This window comes from Siniperca chuatsi, linkage group LG24 (genome assembly GCF_020085105.1).
Source record: "Siniperca chuatsi isolate FFG_IHB_CAS linkage group LG24, ASM2008510v1, whole genome shotgun sequence".
NCBI lineage: Eukaryota > Metazoa > Chordata > Actinopteri > Centrarchiformes > Sinipercidae > Siniperca > Siniperca chuatsi.
In genome coordinates this window covers 16,673,388-16,694,656 of record NC_058065.1, presented here as the reverse complement: position 1 = coordinate 16,694,656, position 21,269 = coordinate 16,673,388, and the positions used below count along the sequence as shown (strand labels likewise).

The following is a 21,269-nucleotide window of genomic DNA, read 5'->3' as shown; positions in this document are numbered from 1 at the left end:
AGTAGATCAGAATGTTATCTGGCTCTAAAAAGAGATTATGAATTGGCAGAATATCTCTCTGTCAGAGATAGAAAGCAGAGACAGATCCTAACCAAGTACAAGGCAATCGAAAAAGGAAGATACAAAAAGTCATGGCAACCAAAAGAAAAAAAAATATGTGGTCACTATTTGACAGGTGAGGTTGCAACAGAGATGCACTTCCTCCAACAATGTAAAACATTCAATGAAATAAGGAACATTTACTTAAATTCAACTCCATAATCTCAGATTTGAAAGCGCTAAATGACCTCTCAAAATTAAAAATACTCCTAGGAGAAGAAGACAGGCCATATCTTGCTGCCCAATGTATATCAACATGCCACAGCCAGCGGGACAGTGAATGACCTAGACACAAACACTCACACACATTCATTAAAAAAAATTATTTATTATATTATCTTACTTATCTGTATATATTTTAATAGCACATTTTTTCTGTTTATGTATATGTTTTTATTTCACACTTTCTTTGGCAATGTTAACATCTGTTTCCCATGCCAATAAAGCCCAACTGAATTAAGTTGAACTGAATCATTCAGAAGCGCTGTCACTGTCTGATGGATTATGACCATGTTCTGAACTATGGTGAGAGATGCTGCGGCCATTGTCTGAACAGTCTATTGGCTGGTCTTACTGCTGAGCCAGAATTTCTAAGTATGGCCTTCTACAGCCTCTAATATGTGAATTAGGGATGCCCGATCTCATTTTTTGCCACTGTTACTGATTGCCGATATGGCCAATACACAGCTGATACAGATGGTTTTTTGTTTTGTTATAGAAGCTGGTATAGCAGTATTAAAAAATCAAGTACTGGAATACCTTGAAAATAGCCCCTTTTTAAACAAAATGCTTTAAAAGTACTTGTAATTCAAATGAACCACATAACGCTGTCTTATATTCTAAGTTTTGTTCATCAAGTCAATATAATTAAATTGCTCAGAATCAGAAATCGCTCAGCTGTTGCTTTTTTAAATTCTGAGGCATCACCATCTCTCCCTCTCTGACTCATCAACAGGTCTCCCTCTCCTTAGTTACCAAACACTAAATATGCTAGGGAAGCATAGATCAGCATGGCTGGAAATTGATCTTTATAGCGATTGGGTTTTGACTTCTCTATTCTCTACTTCTCTTTCTTTCTTTTTCCTCTCTATTTTATACCAACTGCAGACTCCTCACTCCTCCTGGCCACAAATGATCAACAGCTGCTAGGCTAAAAACAAGGCTTGCCTAGTCTGTTGCAGGCCAGAATTTGGCCTTTATTGTGGCTCAAAAACTGACATCCATAGAAACGTTTGCTCTCAATTTGAACTGGAGCATCTGCAGATTAATTCCGTACCTGATATGTTATGATCCACTACAGTTAGACACAACACTAGATGAATAAATCACCATTTTCTTTAGCTTCGCCACTATGTTGACTGGAAAGTAGCCTGCTATATGTTGCCGCTATGCTTCTGTGCAGTCGCCATATTGGAAGGGTCGCTATGCATCTGTGTGGTCGCCATATTGGAGAGGTCAAGATCTGCTAGTAAAAAATGTGCATCCTCGATCGGTTTTCGCGATCGATTGACAACTAGAAAGCATTAATCCGATCTCCCGATCACATATTTTTACTGAATATCGGTCGATAACATCGGTATCCAATCAATTTGGGCATCCCTAGTGTGAATACCTATCTTAACGCAGCTGGTGGACATAGTTACGCTCAGTGTCCCTATTGCCTTTCGTCAACTCCCTTCGAGATGTTGTAAGGGTGATGTTTTGAGGCAGTAGATCTCTATGACGCTACAGTGTTTGAGCTGGCATGCTCAGTGGTTTTACCCCTTGCTTTGGAAGGGACAAGAGTTTCCCAAGCCACCTGTGTTCCTTTCTTCCTTATCGCATGTATTGATTACCTTGATGCGTCATAAGTTCACTGTGAGTGCGTAGACACGGATGAAAGTTTTGCAAGAACAAGGACTTGAATATGGAGTTTTCTTCAAAGCCTAGTGCATTCTTGCCCTAGAAGTACACGTGCCTGAAATGTTTGTAATAATATCTGGGACGCTCCTGATGGGAATGTTTAATTTAGAGGGCTGCAACCATTGATGTGATTTCATCAGCAGTAGATGAGAATTCTTCTATTAGTGCTTGACAGAGATCTTTGTAGTCAACTCTGACACCGGGACATTGTGACTGTATAAACTTATGGACAGCTTATGAGCTGGTCTTTTATACAAGTTTAACTTTCTCTCTTTGAGTTGCATGGGGCAAGTCAATTAGATTGTGATCTAATCCACAAAAATAGTCGTCAATGTGGTGATCACAGCTGTCTGAATCAAAATGTTCATTATCTTTAGCTCTAAACTCAAGCACTTCATGGTGGGGACACTGTGAGGTCATTTCCAGTGACGGCGAGACTAAGCTAGCATTACAGTAGATGTGTCCATCACGTGCTAGCATTACAGTAGATGTGTCCATCACGTTTTCAGCTGCCTCTCTGGTTGAGAGGCAGCTGAAAACATTTTCTCCCTGTGATCATTAAAGGGCTAGATATCTCACATAAGAATCTCTTAATAATGCAGCTTGTGAGACGTCTTATGTGCTAACATGTCATCACAATTACAGTACATTGCATGGTTACCAAAGTGAGAGGCTGGTAAGGTATGTCAATATCTCCATTGCTCAATAAGAAGACAGTATTCCTCGTGGGGGCTGTTAAATATCTAAAAACACCAGGGCTAAGTAGTTGCAAAGTGGATGTGAAATAAAATTATCTGAGCATAATTTCTTGAAAGTTACCCAGAAATGATTTATGCTATGAAGTTAATAACATAATCTGCATCACCGTACAATATTTAGTTTACCTATGTTAGTTTTTCATATTTATTGATATTGATATTATATACCTCCATTACTGCAGTGCAATATCTTAATAATCTCAATAAGCTACACTTAACTCGACAGTACATGCACCACTACTTTTACTTATATTATTACATTGTATTATTATACTGTATTATCATCATCAACCAGTAAACCCACTTGGTACTTCACACTTATTTTATCTTATACTTATACCCACCTGGGACTTAATTTATTTTCTGACCTGTTTTTATAGTGTTTTTTATAGTGTATTGTATTATATTTTTTGCTAGTACTTTCTCCTGTGTGCACTGACGTAAAGGTGAGCTGCTGTAACAAAGAGTTTCCCTTCAGGGATCAATAAAGTATTTCTGATTCTGATTCTGATAGGGGAGAGCTTGCCAAGCATGTATTCCATTCATTACTGTCTGCGTAAGCGTTGGTTTTTGTCCTGTTATTTCCTGTTTTATTTTGAAGTGTTCTCCTCTCTTTGTGTGTCTTGTTTTACTTCCTGTCTTTGTTTGCTTTTCCCTCCAGTTTTGATTGTTTGCCCCGCCCTAATTAGTTGCACCTGTGTCTCGATGTCTGCCCTACCTAAGTGTATTTAGACAGTTTTTTCCTTTGTTCAGGGTCAGTTCATCATTGTACAAGGTACCTTTGTGTCTTTGTGCTTTCTAGCCCTTACCCTGTGTGCCTGTTGTTGTTTGTCAAGTGTCCCAGACTTTGTTTCAGCTTGTGTGCTCAGCTTGAACTGATCTTCTGTTTCTTTTTGACCTTGCATGGATTTTTGGATTTTGAATCTTGCCTGCTCCTTGTCAGATTTGTTTGCCTGTCTTGGACTGTCTTCCTGATTTGGACCTCTGCCTGCCTGACTATCTGTGCAAGCCTTTCCTCTGTAATAAATTACTGAGCTGCATCTGCTCTGCCTCTAAGTCTGTGTTTGGGTCCAATTCCCTTGTGTTCCCCGTTCCCCTGTGTGACACCCACATAACAGGAAACTGTTGTGATGTACAGTATAGAACATCAGAGAATAAAGAAGTCAATTTGGTACCACCCTTTCCAATGTGACCTTTCCAGGTGCGCAGCAGTCACAAAATGTGACAGGCAGAACAAGTGATGGAACAATTTATTTACTGTAAGAAATACTGATACATCTCAGCTCTCAACAAATTCTGAGACGACTGAACCTGAGCCAACCAAAATTACTAACTAGACTGTTAGGGAACAATCTTGGTCATGGTTAAAAGAAACCAACGTTGACTGTGAGTAGGAAACAAGAAACAAACAGCCATCTCCCATGTTAAAGTAGTAACGACTCACAAATTATGTCAATCAGAGATCGGTGTGTACATATGCAAAGACAATGTCGGTTTTTTTTGGGCCCCTGCCAAATCTGACCAGTGATGACATGTTCAGCCGCATGTCTTTTGTCCGCCACTGGCTGTCAAGGTGCAGTCCAGCAAACAATGTGGGCTTTGTAGATAATTGGCGGACTTTGTGGGGAAGCCCTGGTCTGATTAGGACAGACAGCATTTATCCTAAATTGGATGGAGCAGCTCTCATATTCAGAAATCTGACCAAGTTTGTTAGTGGACTTAAACCATGTAAACCTAGAGTTGAGACCAGGAGACAGAGTTGCAGTCCTACATGCTTCTCTGCGCTTCCAGAGCAGTTACCCATCCAAAACTCCTTAGTAACTGCCCCCCGATCACTTAAATTAATTAAATCAAAAGTTAACAGAAAAGGAGTTACATATACAAAAACACCTAAACAACATTACCACCCCTTAACTAGCACAACAAAATAGGAGAATTAAATGTGGACTCTTAAACATCAGATCTCTGTCATCTAAAGTTGTAGTAGTGAAAGATTAAGTATCAGATTATCATATTGACTTACTTGTCTTACTGAAACCTGGCTGGGTCATGAAGAATATGTTATAAATTAATCCACTCCAACCAATCATATTAAGGTGGAGGAGGTGGAGTTGGAGCTATCTTCGACTCAAGACTACTAATCAACCCTAAACCTAAACTAAATTGTAACTCATTCGAAAGCCTTGTTCTTAGTCTTTCACACCCAACCTGATTTTTTTTATAGTGTACTGCGCTCCTGGTCCTTAATCTGAATTTTTATCTTTCTCAGAGTTTTTATCAAGTTTAGTCCTTAAAAACAGATGAAGTAATTATTGTAGGTGATTTCAATATTCATGTGGACGTTGATAATGATAGCCTTAGTACTGCGTTTATCTCATTATTAGATTTGATTGGCTTCTGTCAGTGTATATAAACCCACTCACTGTCTTAAGCAGTTTGTTTGCTAATTTCAGTCCCTCCCAAATTGATCATCTTGGTGATAGTGCTGTGGGCTCACTGTAAACGACACTTGACTCTATTGCCCCTCTAAAAAGAAGATAATAAAACAACAAAGGTTAGCTCCATGGTATAACCCCCAAACCTGCAAATAAAAGCAAGCATCGCAAAAACTTGAAAGGAAATGGCGTTCCACCAGTCTGGAAGAATCTTCTTTACTCTGGCAAGATAGTCTTAACATATATCAAAGCCCTCCGTAATGCAGGGGCAGCCTACTACTCGTCATTAATAGAGGAAAATAAGAACAACCCCAGGTTTCTTTTCAGCACTGTAGCCAGGCTGACAGAGCGTCACAGCTCTATTGAGCCATTTATTCTTGTAGCCCTCAGTAGTAACGATTTCATGAGATTCTTTAGTGATAAAACTTTAATTATTAGCATCATGTCCTGCCCTCAACCAGTACCGATTTATCTTCAAACACAGGAACTTTAAAAAGAGCTGAAAAACCTGCTATATATTTAGACTGCTTTTATCGACTTTCTTCTACTAACTTCAACGATTTCTTCATCTAAACCATCAACCTGTCTCTTAGACCCCATCCCAAACAGGCTGCTTAAAGAAGCTTTACCCTTATTTAGCACTTCTTTACTGGATATGATCAGTCTTTATTAACAGGCGATGTACCACAGTCTCTTATAGTAGCTGTAATTAAACCTCTTCTTAAAAAGCCCACTCTTGATCCAAGGGTTTTAGCCAACTATAGATATATAACTAACCTCCCCTTTCTCTCTAACATCCTTGAGAAAGCAGTCGCCAAATCAGTTGTGTGACTTTCTACATAACAGTTTATTCGAGGATTTCAGTCAGGATTTGCATCATAGCACAGAGACAGCACTGGTGAAAATTACAAATGACTTTCTAATTGTTACAGATAGAGAGGGAATGGAATGGCGAACACTTCCCTGAAGTGTGTTGCGAAGACTCGCTGGCGTGAAGATCGCTGGAGAGGTATGTAGGGGGCATAAAGAATACCATGTGGAGTCCTTCGATTAACAAGGTCGGACAACTGACTGAGGTGAGTGAGGAGCCTTTTATCCTGGCTGTGATTAGGTGCTGATAGGAAACAGGAGTGTGATAGGGAGCAGGTGTGTATGATTAACTGATGGTGGAGCCTGGCGAATCCGTGACACTAATTGAATCGGACAATGGACATGTCTCTGTACTTCTATCTATCAGATCCATCTCAGTTTGTACATGTTAACGATGAATCCTCCAAGCACGCCAAAGTTAGTCACGTTCCGAGTCACAAGTTCCGCAAGGTTCTGTGCTTGGACCAATTCTATAATATATGCTTCCTTTGGGCAATATTATTAGGAAACACTCCATAAACTTTCATTGTTATGTGGATGATACCGTAGAAAGGTTTCAGTCATAGTCATCTAGACACTGTTTTCAGAATCAAGACATTTCAGCTCCCATCCGGAACCATTGAGAATGACTTCCGGAGGGAGCCGAAACGTCTTGATTCTGAAAACAGTGTCCAGATGACTATGACTGAAACCTTTTCTACGATAGAACTCTCCTGGAAGAATGAGGGACTACACCGTCTTATGTGGATGATACCTAATTATATCTATCAATCAAGCCAGATGAAACTAATCAGTTAGCTAAACTTCTAGCATATCTTAAGGACATAAAAACCCGGATGACCTGTAATTTTCTGATGTTAAACTCTGGCAAAATTTAAGTTATTGTACTTGGCCTCAAACACCTCCGAGACACATCTAAAAATATAGTTTTATATATATATAGGCATTGGCCTGGCATCCAGCACCACCTTAAGGAATCACAGAATTATCTTTGATCAGGATTTGTCCTTTAACTCCCACATAAAACAAACTTCAAAGACTGCCTTTTTCCACCTACGTAACATTGCAAAAATCAGGCACATCGTGTATCAAAATGATGCAGAAAAACTAGTCCACTGCATTTATTACTGTGGCTGGATTATTGCAATTCCTTATTATAGAGTCTCCAAAAGTAGAATGGGAGCCAGAGCCTTCAGCTATCAAGCTCCTCTCCTGTGGAATCAGATCTCAATTTGGGTTCGGGAGGCAGCCACCATCTACACATTTGATAAAGCTCATAGTTAGGGCTAGCTCAGGTAAGTCCTGAACCATTCCTTAATTATGCTGCTATAGGCCTAGACTGCTGGGAGACCTCCCATGATGCACCTCCTCTCTCCTCCTCTCTCTCTCTTCATCTGTATGCATTCTTCCCATTAATGCATGTTACTAACTCGACATCTTCTCTCTCCCATAGTTGTGTGCTTTCTCGTTTCTCTCTTCTCTCCTTCGGTCGCTTTCAGCAGGTATTTCTGCCTTTGGAGCTGCAGAGTCTGGATCTATGATTGCGGGCCTCCTACTGCTCCCATGTTCCTCCTCGACAACCACTACTACAATTATTATTAGTGTTATTACTATTATTATCATTATTATTCCTATCATTATTATTCCTATTGTTATTTTATTAATATTAATATTACCACTGCCATTACATTATTATTATTTAAAAATTCAATGTGGAATTTGCATTGTGCTACTGAAGGCACTCTTACCACTCACCTTGGTGGGAATTCTGTAAATAATATTATAAAGAGTACGGTCTAGAGCTTCTCTATAGGAAAAGTGCAATGAGATAACTTCTTGGCGCTATATAAATAAAATTTAATTTAATTTAATTTAATGTTTTGTTTGTTGATCCATCCATCGACCCCGACCTCCTCCCTCTGTGGAGTTTCTGACTGCATAAAAACATCACCTAACTTCCCCCTTTGCTCCCAACAGACAAGAGTCATAATTCCTACAGTCGCTAGAGGGCTTTGTCACTTCTAATGTAAACAAATGTTTTGGGGCTTTTGCTCAAAAGACTGATGCTGTAATTTTTCTTGGGAGGACAGTCTCTGAATACATACATGAATTCAAGCAACTAAGAGAGGTAAATGAACAACAGAATCAATGCATAAGTCTTGTATGTAAATTTTTGCAATTAAAGAAAAACCACAAGGAAGGGGTGCGGTTGGGTGTGGTTAAAAAACATTTTGGAACCATTGGTTACCTACCTTTGCGCACTGTTTATGATTATCACACCAGGCCAAGGATCCATTTTTCTGAAGAGGAGAATAAGAGGGAGACAAAAATAGAGAAACACAAATTAATAAGTCAAGTCTAACTGAATTAAGTGCAGAGGAATACATTTAAATGCCCTATAGGTTATAGTGATGTCACAGCTCAGAGGCAGGCAATATAATTACAGTTTGTCAAGAGAACATCACAGAGTTCCAGAGTTCACATTTTGTATAGCACAACTGTTATTTTTCTGTACTGTATAAAGACAAATTACTGTTTTTCCATTTTAGTTTGTGGGACTCCTTAATGGCTCCCTGCTGTGAGCCTAAGGCCGTTTGCTGAAAAATAATGAGTGCAGATTCAGGATCACTGGGCAAGTCACACGAGATAGTAATAGGATAGATTTATTTTTTCAGTAAAGATGCAAGCTGGTATCTAACCAGCACTTTTGTTTTCTGATCTCTTGGATTTGTTAAGGTGTTAAATAAACACAGTGTATTCCTAACCTAAACAGTATAAATCCATGAAAAATATTAAAAACCATGCCTATCACGTTATGTCTGTCACTTCCATTCGTCTTAAATAGCTCAAGGGATACATCCTCATACCTAGCTTATACACTTTTACTTTGGACAGGATTGTCTTTCTTCACCCCTTGTTAATGGATACGGCTGGCGTTATTCTACATTGTTTATTGTCAACAAATCCCATGAAAAGACCAAAACCAACAATGTGTTAGTCCGTCTCTTAATACTGACTGACTGTCTATGGCTCTCAGCTTCAAGATCATTTATTCCTACTGAAGAAGTAATCCTAACCCTAACTTTGTAGCTTTTATGTCACTGAAACACAAGGAAATAGTGCATTTGTATGGGACCATTTTCTACATTTGGTGTTCTAGTGAGAACACCAACGTGAGGAGGACAGTGTATGTGGGATTGAGTCAAAATAAACTACAGTGTGTGGGTTCATGGTTGTGAAGGAACATGTCACCCAGTGCAAGAGTGTGGCTCATAGATGTGTTTTTATAACAATGGAGCTAAAAAAGAGAAGTAAATGAACAGAAAAAAATTATAGTGGACAATTCTACAAAATGCTAGATGTTCAATGACAACATGTTTCAAATAATTTCTTTCTGCAACATCTCTGCATTGCAACTACAGTATTAAGGTTAAGGTTGGACAAAGACTGTGGTTATGTTTTGATTTTTTTAAAAGCAAAAACATTAACAGCACATCTGTGACACAACACAAATTCTGGTCTCTTGCACCAAAGTTAGATGCATGTCAATCTATCACCCCTGCATTGGTGCTGAACATCACAGCTATTGAACATATTGTAAGAACCTTAATCATAAATAAAGAGGTTGAGGCATCATGTGATTACAGACAGCTGTGAGTGTTGGTGGTTTTCTGACAGAGTTGAGAGCATGTAGCCCTTCAAATACTGACATTTGTCTCTATCAATAAGTAAATACAGCATGATTAATGGAGAGCTGAGTTAAATTGTCTCGTCTGGGGTTGGGGATTAGTAAAGTGAAGGTTGCTCTTCTCTCTGAACTTCCTCAAGACTAACTGAGCTGCAAATCGGTACACTATGCTTCAATCGAGCTGCACAGACAGTGTTTGACCAGGCAGCTCCCAGCAGTAGTAATAATATGTAGGGATGCAGTGAATTGGTATGGGCTAATCTTCCTTATAAATGTGTCATAGTGCACGATCTAAGGACCCAAATGCAGAACACAAGGAAGTGGTAAACTGGACTGTAGTAGCAACAGTCTTTATTATAATACAGCAAGCAATCACAGGTAGAAGAGTGCTCTTCCAGAGCAGGCAAGTCCGGTGTGGTCCGCTGTAGCCAGTGATGATGTATCAGACACAGTCTGTGAAGAACCAACTGGGTTCAGAGGATGGAGACGATGAGTGTAGATTCTGGGTTTGGCCTGTGTAGAGTGATAGGCAGAACAGGCAAGACAGCTCGCTCGTGTAGCATGGCAGGCAGAACAGGAAAGGCAGTTGGCTCGTGTAACGTGGCAGGCAGTACAGGAAGGCAGCTTTGCAGAAATCAGAGAGGACACGGTGGCTGTGATCACCAGCAGGGGATAATTCTGTGGCAGAGACAGACAAGGTTACAAGAGAGACAACAACAGCAAGTAACAACAATTTAACTTGGTCGAGGTAGGCGCTGTGACGAAGGTATCATACTGTTGTACAGAGACGATCTGGCAATGGATGTATGGTAGACTCAAGTAGATATACTGTGGAGACTGATTGGATGATGAACTTCAGGTGTGCCGGTGATCAGCAGCAGGAGGGAGAACCAGGGCGCCCCACCCAGGCCAGTACACACACACACATACACACACCGAACAGAGGACAGACAAGGAATACAGGGAGAGGAGAGCACACTAGAGCACACAAGGATAGGGAGAGAGATGTGGCTAACTATGACAAAATGACTTGATTTGTGGTTGTAAAAATCACAAAAACAGACCAAATGAACATAAATAGGTGAGGTAAACAAGTAAATATCACTCTGCATAATCCATCATGGCACCCCACTCTCCACCACACAAGCAAAATTTTTATTTATATAGCACCTTTCACAGACACCAGTCACAAAGTGCTTCACAGTCAAAGAAATAAAATCAAAATAATAATCATATAAAATCAATTTAAATCAAATAAATATAACAAAGTTGAAACACCAGATAACATATACAAGGGGAAACAGACATAAGACATAAGTTAAAACATAAAATACCACATGGTACCTAAATGCCTGTCTGAACAGATGGGTTTTTAGCTACTTTTTAAAAAAGTCCACAGAGTCCAAAGACCTCAGGCTTATTGGGAGACTATTCCAAAGCTTAAGGGCTGCTGACTGGAAAGCACGATCTTCCTGAGTCTTAAAACGTGTCCGAGGTGCACTTAAAAAACCCTAGATAGATGACCTAAGAGCTTGGCTCGTTGTGTGGGGAAGCAGAAGGTCCATGATATACTGTGGAGCTTGGCCATGTAGGGCTCTATAAGTGAGCACCAAAATTTTAAAATAGATTCTAAAATAAACAGGAAGCCAGTGCAGAAAGGTTAAATTGAAAGAAGCATGATGGGGTCAGCGCCCTTATGTGAGAATCAAAACCCATGATTGATCGAAAACCACACCAAAATTACGCAGGCTAGACCGAGAAGATGAAGATAAGGCACCAAGGTTCTGCCTGAGTGATGGTTATCAGGAGCAATAATCAGGACTTTTGTTTTATCTGCATTTAACTGCAGAAAATTATTTGTCATCCAGTTCTTAATTGCATTTAAACAGTTGTTCAGTACAGAAAGTTTATGAGGCTCATTGGGTTTAAGTGAAAAAATACAACTGGATGCCATCAGTGTACAAATGATAGGAGATGTTGCTAACTACTGATAATCGGTTTTAGTAGCAGTATGTATATGGAGAATAAAATGGGTCCCAAGACCAATCCCTGGAGGGATGCCACATGGCAGAGCAGCAGTGTCCTATCAGTGAGACAGGAGGCGAACCACTCCAATGCTGTCCCAGAAATGCCCATCATGTGATTTAGAACATGGTGATCAACAGTATCGAATGCTGTGCTAAGGTCCAATAAAACCAAAACTGAATCTCTGTCAGCTGCAGCCATTAAAGTCACCCTTGGAAACTGTTTAGAAAAGGGCAGACACTTTCAAAAAATACTTGGCAGGTGATTGAATTAACCATCTGTCCATCACTGTCTATCACGGGCTAACTTCAACCAATCAACCATATGACATAGCAGGAGAGCCGAAGCCACTCGGGAGAAGAGCGAAAACATCTTTTCCATTGAGAAAAGCCTTCACTGCTGTTCTTTGCTCTTCTTTAAAAGAAGAAGTACTCTACAGTTCTGATATAACTGATGCTATAGCGGCATCTACGCTAACCTCATTAGGAACTGCCATTGTTGTTTTCGAATGAACAGTCCCTTCGCTTCTCGCTGTTGTCACACCTAAATCAAGCCCCATAGCTGCCAGTAGTTCTTCATAGGACGCTGATTGGTCTGAACCACTGTGGTTCAAGCCTGACAAGATGGATTCTTGCGTAACATCGCGCTATCTTGTGTAATCTTGTGATCTTGTGAATCCAGCTGCCTCGCAAGGTAAGTGTTAATTGGCAGATAATGTTGATTTTGTTTTAGTTAGTCTTTTCGCTAGAAACTATTAGTATTAGTTTTAGTCACATTTTAGTAATTTGATTTTTGTTAGTTTTAATCAACAAAAACTAAAGAAATATTAGTATAGTTTTCGTCAGTGAAATTTTGGTCTCATCAGCACCCAGAATGCAGGGTTACCTGTGGTTCCTAGAGTCTCCAAAAGTAGAATGGGAGCCAGAGCCTTCAGTTATCAAGGTCCTCTCCTGTGGAATCAGGTCCCAGTTTGGGTTCGGGAGGCAGACACCATGACCACATTTAAGAGTAGGCTTAAGACTTTCCTCTTTGATAAAGCTTATAGTTAAGGCTGGCTTGGGTGAGCCCTGAACCATCCCTTAGTTATGCTGCTATAGGCCTAGACTGCTGGACGACTTCCCATGATGCACCTCTTTCCTCTCTCTTTCTCTTCCTCTCCATCTATATCCATTTTTATCCCATTACTGCATGTTACTAACTCGACATCTTCTCTCTCCCGTACTTCTGTGCCTTCTCATTTCTCTCCTCTCTCCTTCTGTCACTTTCAGCAGGTATTTCTGCCTCCGGAGCTGCAGAGACTGGATCTGTGGTTGTGGGCCACCTGCTGCCCCCGTGTTCCTGCTCGACAACTGCCACTACAGTTGTTGTTTTTGGCTCTGTTACAAATACTGTAATTATTATTCCTATAGCTGTCATTCCTATTATTATTAATTTATTAATATTAACACTACAATTACATTTCTACTATTTTAAAAATTCTAGTTGGTATTTGCATTGTGCCTCCCTCTCTCGCACACCAAAAAAAATTAGACTTAGATGACAGGGAAGGAGTTGCTCTTGAAGTGGAGAGGGGAGGCAGTGCTGTTTCTCTGTGGACCCCATGAAGTTCTCGGCCATCTTTGGGCGTGTTCCATCCAACGTAGCGACACAGCTTGTGTCTCTCTCATCAGGTGGCTCGGGATTCAGCTGTTCTCTTAACCCTAACCAGATTCAGGTCAAAAAGTGGACTGAAGAGAGGTGAAGAACAACAGAGCAGTCAAGAGGTATGTGTCATCCTCAATCTCGGGTCCTCTACCAGAGACCTGGGAGTTTGAGGTTACTGCGCAGTATCTTAGCTGTTCCTAGGACTACACTCTTCTGGACAGAGACTTAAGATATTGTACTTGAAATCTGCTGGAGCCACTCTCCCAGTTGGGGGGTCACAGCCCCCAGTGCTCCAATTACCACTGGCACCACTGTTGCTTTTACTTTCCACATCTTTTCTAGCTCCTCTTTCAACCCTTGGTATTTTTCAAGCTTCTCGTGTTCCTTCTTCTTGATCTATCACCACTGCCTTCTTCTGCTGTTTGTCGATCAACACAATGTCTGGTTGATTAGCCATCACCAGTTTGTCAGTCTGGATCTGGAAGTCCCACTGGATCTTAGCTCAGTCATTCTCAACTACCTTAGGAGGTGTCTTCCATTTTGACCTTGGGACTTCCAGCCCCTACTCATGGCAGATGATACTGTACACTATGCCAGCCACTTGGTTATGGCGTTCCATGTATGCTGTTCCTGCCTGCACCTTACACCCTGTTTTTATGATCTTGTACTAGTACTTGTACTATCTTGTACTCTCACTAGTCCTCAGCCTCCCTCACTTCCACTTAGTGTACAGTCTCAGGTTGCTGGATTTGGGGTGAAACCCTCCATGCATTGTGAGGAGTTTCCTTGTCTTGATATCAGTGGCCTCTATCTCCTTTAGCCAGTTTAATAATAAACCAGCGGGGTATCTGATGACTGGCTGTGTATGGTATGTGTTCATGGCTCGGATCTTGTTCTTCCCATTCAGCTGACTTTTCAGGACCTGCCTTACTCTGTATAGGTATATGGCTGTGGCTGACATCCTTGCTGCCTTCTCATGGGTTCCGTTTGCCATTATTCAGTTTATTTGTAGATGTTCTGAATATTTGCAATGTTGTCTTCTGGTAGTTCAACTCCCTCGTTTCTGATCATTTTCCCTCTTTTTGATACTATCTAACCGCACTTGTCCAGTCCAAATGACATTCCAATGTTGTTGCTGTAGATCCTGGTAGTGTGGATCAGTGAATCGATCGATCACTCATTCCTAGCATACAGCTTGAAGTCATCCATGTAGAGGAGGTGACTGATGGTTGCTCCACTTTGGAACCTGTATCCGTAGTCATTCTTTGTGATGATCTGGCTGAGGGGGTTCAGGCCTATGCAGAATAACAGCGGAAATAGTGCATCACCTTGGTATATGCCACACTTGATGGTGATTTGTGCAATTGGTTTTGAGTTGGCTTCGAGAGTTGTTTTCAGCAGCCCCATTGAGTTCTTGATGAAGGCTCTTAGTGTATTGTGGACCTTGTACATTTCAAAGCATTCTTGTATCCATGTACAGTGGGTACGGAAAGTATTCAGACGCCTTTAAATATTTCACTCTTTGTTTCATTGCAGCCATTTGCTAAAATCAAAAAAGTTCATTTTATTTCTCATTAATGTACACTCAGCACCCCATCTTGACAGAAAAAACAGAAATGTAGAAATTTTTGCAAATTTATTAAAAAAGAAAAACTGAAATATCACATGGTCATAAGTATTCAGACCCTTTGCTGTGACACTCATATTTAACTCACATGCTGTCCATTTCTTCTGATCCTCCTTGAGATGGTTCTACTCCTTCATTGGAGTCCAGCTGTGTTTAATTAATCTAATTGGACTTGATTAGGAAAGGCACACACCTGTCTATATAAGACCTTACAGCTCACAGTGCATGTCAGAGTAAATGAGAATCATGAGGTCGAAGGAACTGCCCAAGGAGCTCAGAGGCAGAATTGTGGCAAGGCACGGATCTGGCCAAGGTTACAAAAGAATTTCTGCAGCACTCAAGCTTCCTAAGAGCACAGTGGCCTCCATAATCCTTAAATGGAAGAAGTTTGGGATGACCAGAACTCTTCCTAGACCTGGCCATCCAGCCAAACTGAGCAATCGTGGGAGAAGAGCCTTGGTGAGAGAGGTAAAGAAGAACCCAAAGATCACTGTGGCTGAGCTCCAGAGATGCAGTAGGGAGATGGGAGAAAGTTCCAGAAAGTCAACTATCACTGGAGCCCTCCACCAGTCGGGGCTTTATGGCAGAGTGGCCCGACGGAAGCCTCTCCTCAGTGCAAGACATATGAAAGTCCGCATAGAGTTTGCCAAAAAACACATGAAGGACTCCCAGACTATGAGAAATAAGATCTTCTGGTCTGATGAGACCAAGATTGAACTTTTTGGTGTTAATTCTAAGCGGTATGTGTGGAGAAAACCAGGCACTGCTCATCACCTGCCCAATACAATCCCAACAGTGAAACATGGTGGTGGCAGCATCATGCTATGGGGGTGTTTTTCAGCTGCAGGGACAGGACGACTGGTTGCAATTGAAGGAAAGATGAATGCGGCCAAGTACAGAGAGATCCTGGAAGAAAACCTCTTCCAGAGTGCTCAGGACCTCAGATTGGGCCGAAAGTTCACCTTCCAACAAGACAATGACCTAAACACAAAGCTAAAATAACAAAGGAGTGGCTTCGGAAATCAAATCTGTGACCATTCTTGACTGGCCCAGCCAGAGCCCTGACCTAAACCCAATTGAGCATCTCTGGAGAGACCTGAAAATGGCTGTCCACCAATGTTCACCATCCAACCTGATGGAACTGGAAAGGATCTGCAAGGAAGAATGGCAGAGGATCCCCAAATCCAGGTGTGAAAAACTTGTTGCATCATTCCCAAGAAGACTCGTGGCTGTACTAGCTCAAAAGGGTGCTTCTACTCAATACTGAGTAAAGGGTCTGAATACTTATGACCATGTCATATTTCAGTTTCTTTTTTAATAAATTTGCATAAATTTCTACATTTCTGTTTTTTTCTGTCAAGATGGGGTGCTGAGTGTACATTCATGAGAAATAAAATTAACTTTTTTGATTTTAGCAAATGGCTGCAATGGAACAATGAGTGAAAAATTTAAAGGGGTCTGAATACTTTCCATACCCACTGTATGTGGCATTGAGTCGTAGGCTTTCTTGTGGTGAATCCAGGTGGTGCAGAGGTTGGTCTGCCTGGTCTTGCATTCTCGATTGACTGCTCTAACGATCAGTAGCTGGTTCTTGGCTCCCCTGGTATTACTACCAATTTCCTTCTGGGCCCTGTCCATGTATTGAGCCTACTCATCTTAGCTGCTATGATGCCTGACAGGAGTTTACATGTTGTGCTCTTCATACCTGACGCTCTTTCTTGGATGTCTGCCATTGTAATGGTTACTGGATCTTGTTCTGGGAGATTGCTGTGGTCTGTTCTTATATCCACTAGCCACTGAGCATTGGTGTTATGTCATGCCTCCTTCTCCCATATGTTCTTCCAGTACTGTTCAGTCTCAGTCCTGGGTGGATCTGTTCTTGTGTTATTACCCTGCCACTGAGAGTACACTTTTGATAGTTCAGTGGAGAACATCCGGTTTATTATTCGAATGGATGGATGGATAGATAGATAGATAGTGTCGAGATACGCCAACCTCTCTCCGAGTCGGTTTATGAGAAGGGATCCACGCAAGACCTACCAATGTCTTTTACAAGTATTTATTTCCCCACAAATACACAAACAAACAATACAGATATATCTGGAGAGACAACATGCTCACCGTCTTGAATCTATGGCTCTGAAGTGTCTGAAGTTTAAGGTACAAAGCAGTTGATTATATGTTAAAGCCACACCTGATCACACAACATTCAGTCTTTTCCCACAGCTTATTCTCTCAGTGCACCTCTGTTAGTCTCTGACCTTTGGTTTGTACCTTCCCCCACTTTCTCTTATCTAACTGTTAGTTAGTTGCAGTCTATGGTGCGGCTCCAGCTGCTGGTCTGAGAAGTTGTATGAGTTAGACTACACAGGGAAAAACATCTTACATGACAGGGTGTACACAGCACAAGCTATCAGTCATAATACTCCAGCCCAGGGTGAATTCCACGATAGATAGATAGATAGATAGATAGATAGATAGATAGATAGATATGGCACATTAATAATAGTTAGTGTCCATTTCAGTGATCTTTGTATCCCAGGAATGTGTCTGTTTATCTCTTTCCTGAGAGGAATGAGAAGAAGAGGGGTTAACGGCCCCGAACAGCAGACACACACAGTCCTCTGTGTGTACTCTGCAGAGTTGTAAATTCATTTACATTTTCTTTTATTACAAGCTATGATCACTTTTCTGGTTAGATATGTACATATTAACAACTTTCGCATCATTATGTACTCAAAGAGTCTAAACATTCCATCTAGGCTACAACAAGTGGAGTGAGGCAAGAATGAAGCTATCCTAACACATCATAATAGGCTAATACATAATCAAGTCCCCTTAGATATATATTTAAGGTTAAGAAAAACAAGAAATCAGTTTAAAATATTCTTTGAAATATGTCATTAGAGTTGGAAGCAAGGGTCTACACTAATGAAACTGTGTCCCAAATTACCAAACGTGCTGTCCCAAATTACCAAAAATGTCACTGAAAAAATTGTTTCACTACAACAGGTGAGCCATGCTTTGTAAAAAAATATCATGCATACTTCATTCATTCACATAAAGAAACTGTTTCTGTTAGTCCAGGGATTATTGCCCTGCATCCAAATCAACATGTTTTGCATTTATGTTAACTCAATACTTCACCTTCTTTTATATATGGTTAATGACACATAATATATCAATTAATGTACATTTGAATTCTGCATTGCAAAGTCAGTCTCTTTGTCCTTTGTATTCTGAGTCTTATGAGTCCTGAGTTTCACTTGATGGAAACCAGATATCATGAGATGTTCCTTAAATGTTCCTTTATCACATAAATATTAAATATTAAATAAGGTGCAAATATTAAAGGTGCAAATAATTAAAGGGAATGCAGGGGGAAGAGCGATTGGAGGGATGATCCGAGTAATGGCCTGACACGGACACCACCCAACCGACAATGTGAGTGTGTTTCACACAGAGCCAATGATTTGCCAGATTTGATTTGTGCTGCACAAAACTATCACTGACTCACTTCTCCTCAATGTTGGATACTTACTGTTAAACCAAGAATGGAAAGTGATTTGTCAGATATTGCATGTCTGAGGTGGTGTTTTGAGGACTTGGAGCTAAAGTCAGGAGGTACTTACAGTACTCTACTTATTGGTTTAGTGGAGATAAAAGCAAAATAATATCAAGACAGCATCACAGAGGCATTCATGATTTTGTCTGATTTCTCCTTTTTTGTAGACTGGACCATCATTCTGTGCAGTTATCATTGGTCTAAGTGAGTGAACAGGAGTGCTCTCCCTGTCACTTTGAAGCCTGGAGCAAAGAGGGGACTCGCTGCATTATCTGTGTGTGGATGTATTTTGTTACTGACAGAGGAGGGATCTGTATGAATACTATAATCAGGATAACAAGCCTCATGCTCTGCTCTGGTCCCTGTCTGTCAAAAAGTTTTAATCAGGGTTTATGTCTACTCTATATGAAACATGAGTGAGTGAATTTGGGATTTTGTTATTATTTAAGATTCAAGAGTCCATTTGAGTAAAATGGATTAGCTTTAGCGTTAAGCAGCTCAGTTACACATGTAAGTAAGTAAGTAAATAATAATTTAAGAATAAAATAAATTATGAACATGTATTGACCTAAATATTACATATTTAATTTCAATACCAGTCTTTTCAGATATTATAAGACTGATGTTGTTGATATTTTGTGATATTTATTATTCAAATCTCTGCCAAAACCCTGATTAATTTAATTTCAATTTGAGTCAGTGGCTCTTTAAAGCAGTGACTCACCAGAGAAGCACATTACTACCATATGAAGGATTTATTCACAGACTGCAGTATAATTCCTTAAGAGGTGTTTTTAACAAAATGGGGGTGCAACCATTTGATAATTAAATCCTGCACAGAAACAGTTAAATTAAATTCTACAATCAAAAAAATACACATGTGGGTATTTTATAGGCTGATTCCAGTCAAATGATCTCAGTATTTTAAATATCCTAAGGCTTTAATGAAAAAAAAAAACAAATTAAAGGACTATACCAGTGTTTTGTGTGTTTTATCAAATTTACAGTGGACTTTACATTACTACTAACCATATTCCAAACACATATCACTGAGTTGTGCATTGCTTCCTTCAAGATAGCCACTGGTTTCCATTCATTTCACTACAGTATGAAAATCTACTTTCAAATATTATGAAAAAAAAGTTTACAATAAAGTGCATGTGATTTGTAATTACAGAAAAAGAAAAGGCGCCGGTATGTTTCTTTAAGGCTTTGCCAGCACTGATCATATTTGTCTAAATATACTTTGTAGGCCTATTCATTAACTTATTATTTGGTACTCAAACGTGGTGATTATTATTAGTTTTATGACTCTGAAGTTCAAATTATTATACATTTTAAGCTAAAAACACAAACTCACTATGACTGAGCAAATGAATTGCCGAGTTACTTTATAAGAAGCAAAGCAGTTGTGCTCCGGTGCCATCGCATCCTTACCTGCTGCGGGGTAAAGAGTGCCGCTATGCTGTGCAAACTGAGGCACCGCGACGCACACCTCGCCCTGGAAACACTCTCCAACCAGGACTCACCATCATCAGAATCATCGTGCTGCTTCCTGGCGCAGAAACCGGAGATGTAGAGTAAAATAATCCACAAAGACAGACTTGTCGTGCCATCTCTGCTTGTGGTCAGCATATTCTTCCTCGTGTCCAGGAGTGGGGCTGTGAAACTAGTGGCGGTGTGGGGCGTAATCTGATCGAAATCCAGTTTAACTAGAATTATATAGCCAAGGGAGGAGCTATAAAATCTAGGCGTGTACAGTTAGGGTCAGGATGCTGAGAAACTTCGTTTTAATCCCAGTCCCAAACCACCTGATGGGATTTAAAGCCAAAATATCCCAATATATTGAAGAGTGATAAAGAAGTGATAAAGAATATTTGCTTACTATCAAACTATAAGATGTGGGTATACTAAAACTGTCAAATGAGAGGTAATATACAGAACCAGGGCCAGACCAAACCTTTTTGGACACTTAAATTATTCAGTTCGTGAATAGAGCTGAATCCCTTAATCCATTAAAGCTGTTTTCTCTTCAATTTTTGAATGTCTCATATTTTTTAGCTCATATTTTGTGTATCATGTTAAAACATCAGTAAAACACATGTATGTTGCCCAAATAGGAAATGTGTTCAAAATGACACACAGTACATATGATTCCTCTGCCCTGTCTTAATTCACCTGATGTAATTTGTCTCTCCTAATTTATGAACAAAAAAAATTCAAGATTTGTTTCTGTATTACTTCAGTTAGTGTAAAAGCAGTAACATACTTGAGATTTTGAAGACCACCACTTTGCATGATGACACATGCAGGTCAATTATCACAAATGATAACACAATGCTATCTTGTCATCTGTTGCCCATAATGACATTACAATAGTTTTTGCATCTTTGCCTATAAGTCATTTAAATAACTCAAACAAGGCTTATTTACACTGGTTAATCCCCATTTTATGGTCTTCAATTCAAGCAAAATCTGCCTGCTGCCATCTTATACACCATCAGCCAGTGCTTATTGTTTCATGTAAAAATCATGTTTTATTTTGTGGTAAGGCCATAAGTAGCACAAGGGCAAACCTCACACCTCTTGCTGTTCTATTAATGCAGAGGAAACATGTTGGTGAATCTGTGATTTTAAACACACAGGTGGAACTTTT

At 40.1% G+C, this 21,269-nt stretch overlaps 1 protein-coding gene across 3 annotated transcripts in view; it reads right to left on the bottom strand.

Moving 5' to 3' along the window:
* Positions 1-20,290, bottom strand: part of anos1a (anosmin 1a) — a 95,112-nt gene extending 74,822 nt beyond the window's left edge. For 2 of the 3 annotated variants that reach the window (XM_044188406.1, XM_044188407.1), the window contains exons 1-2: positions 20,051-20,290; positions 8,317-8,364 (exon numbers count right to left, since the gene is read on the bottom strand). In XM_044188406.1, coding sequence (XP_044044341.1) covers positions 8,317-8,364; positions 20,051-20,248 — 246 coding nt within the window. In that variant the 5' untranslated portion in view covers positions 20,249-20,290. The remainder of the gene's footprint in view (positions 1-8,316; positions 8,365-20,050) is intronic. The other variant, XM_044188408.1, reaches the window with a different exon arrangement.
* Between the last annotated feature and the right edge of the window lie 979 nt (positions 20,291-21,269).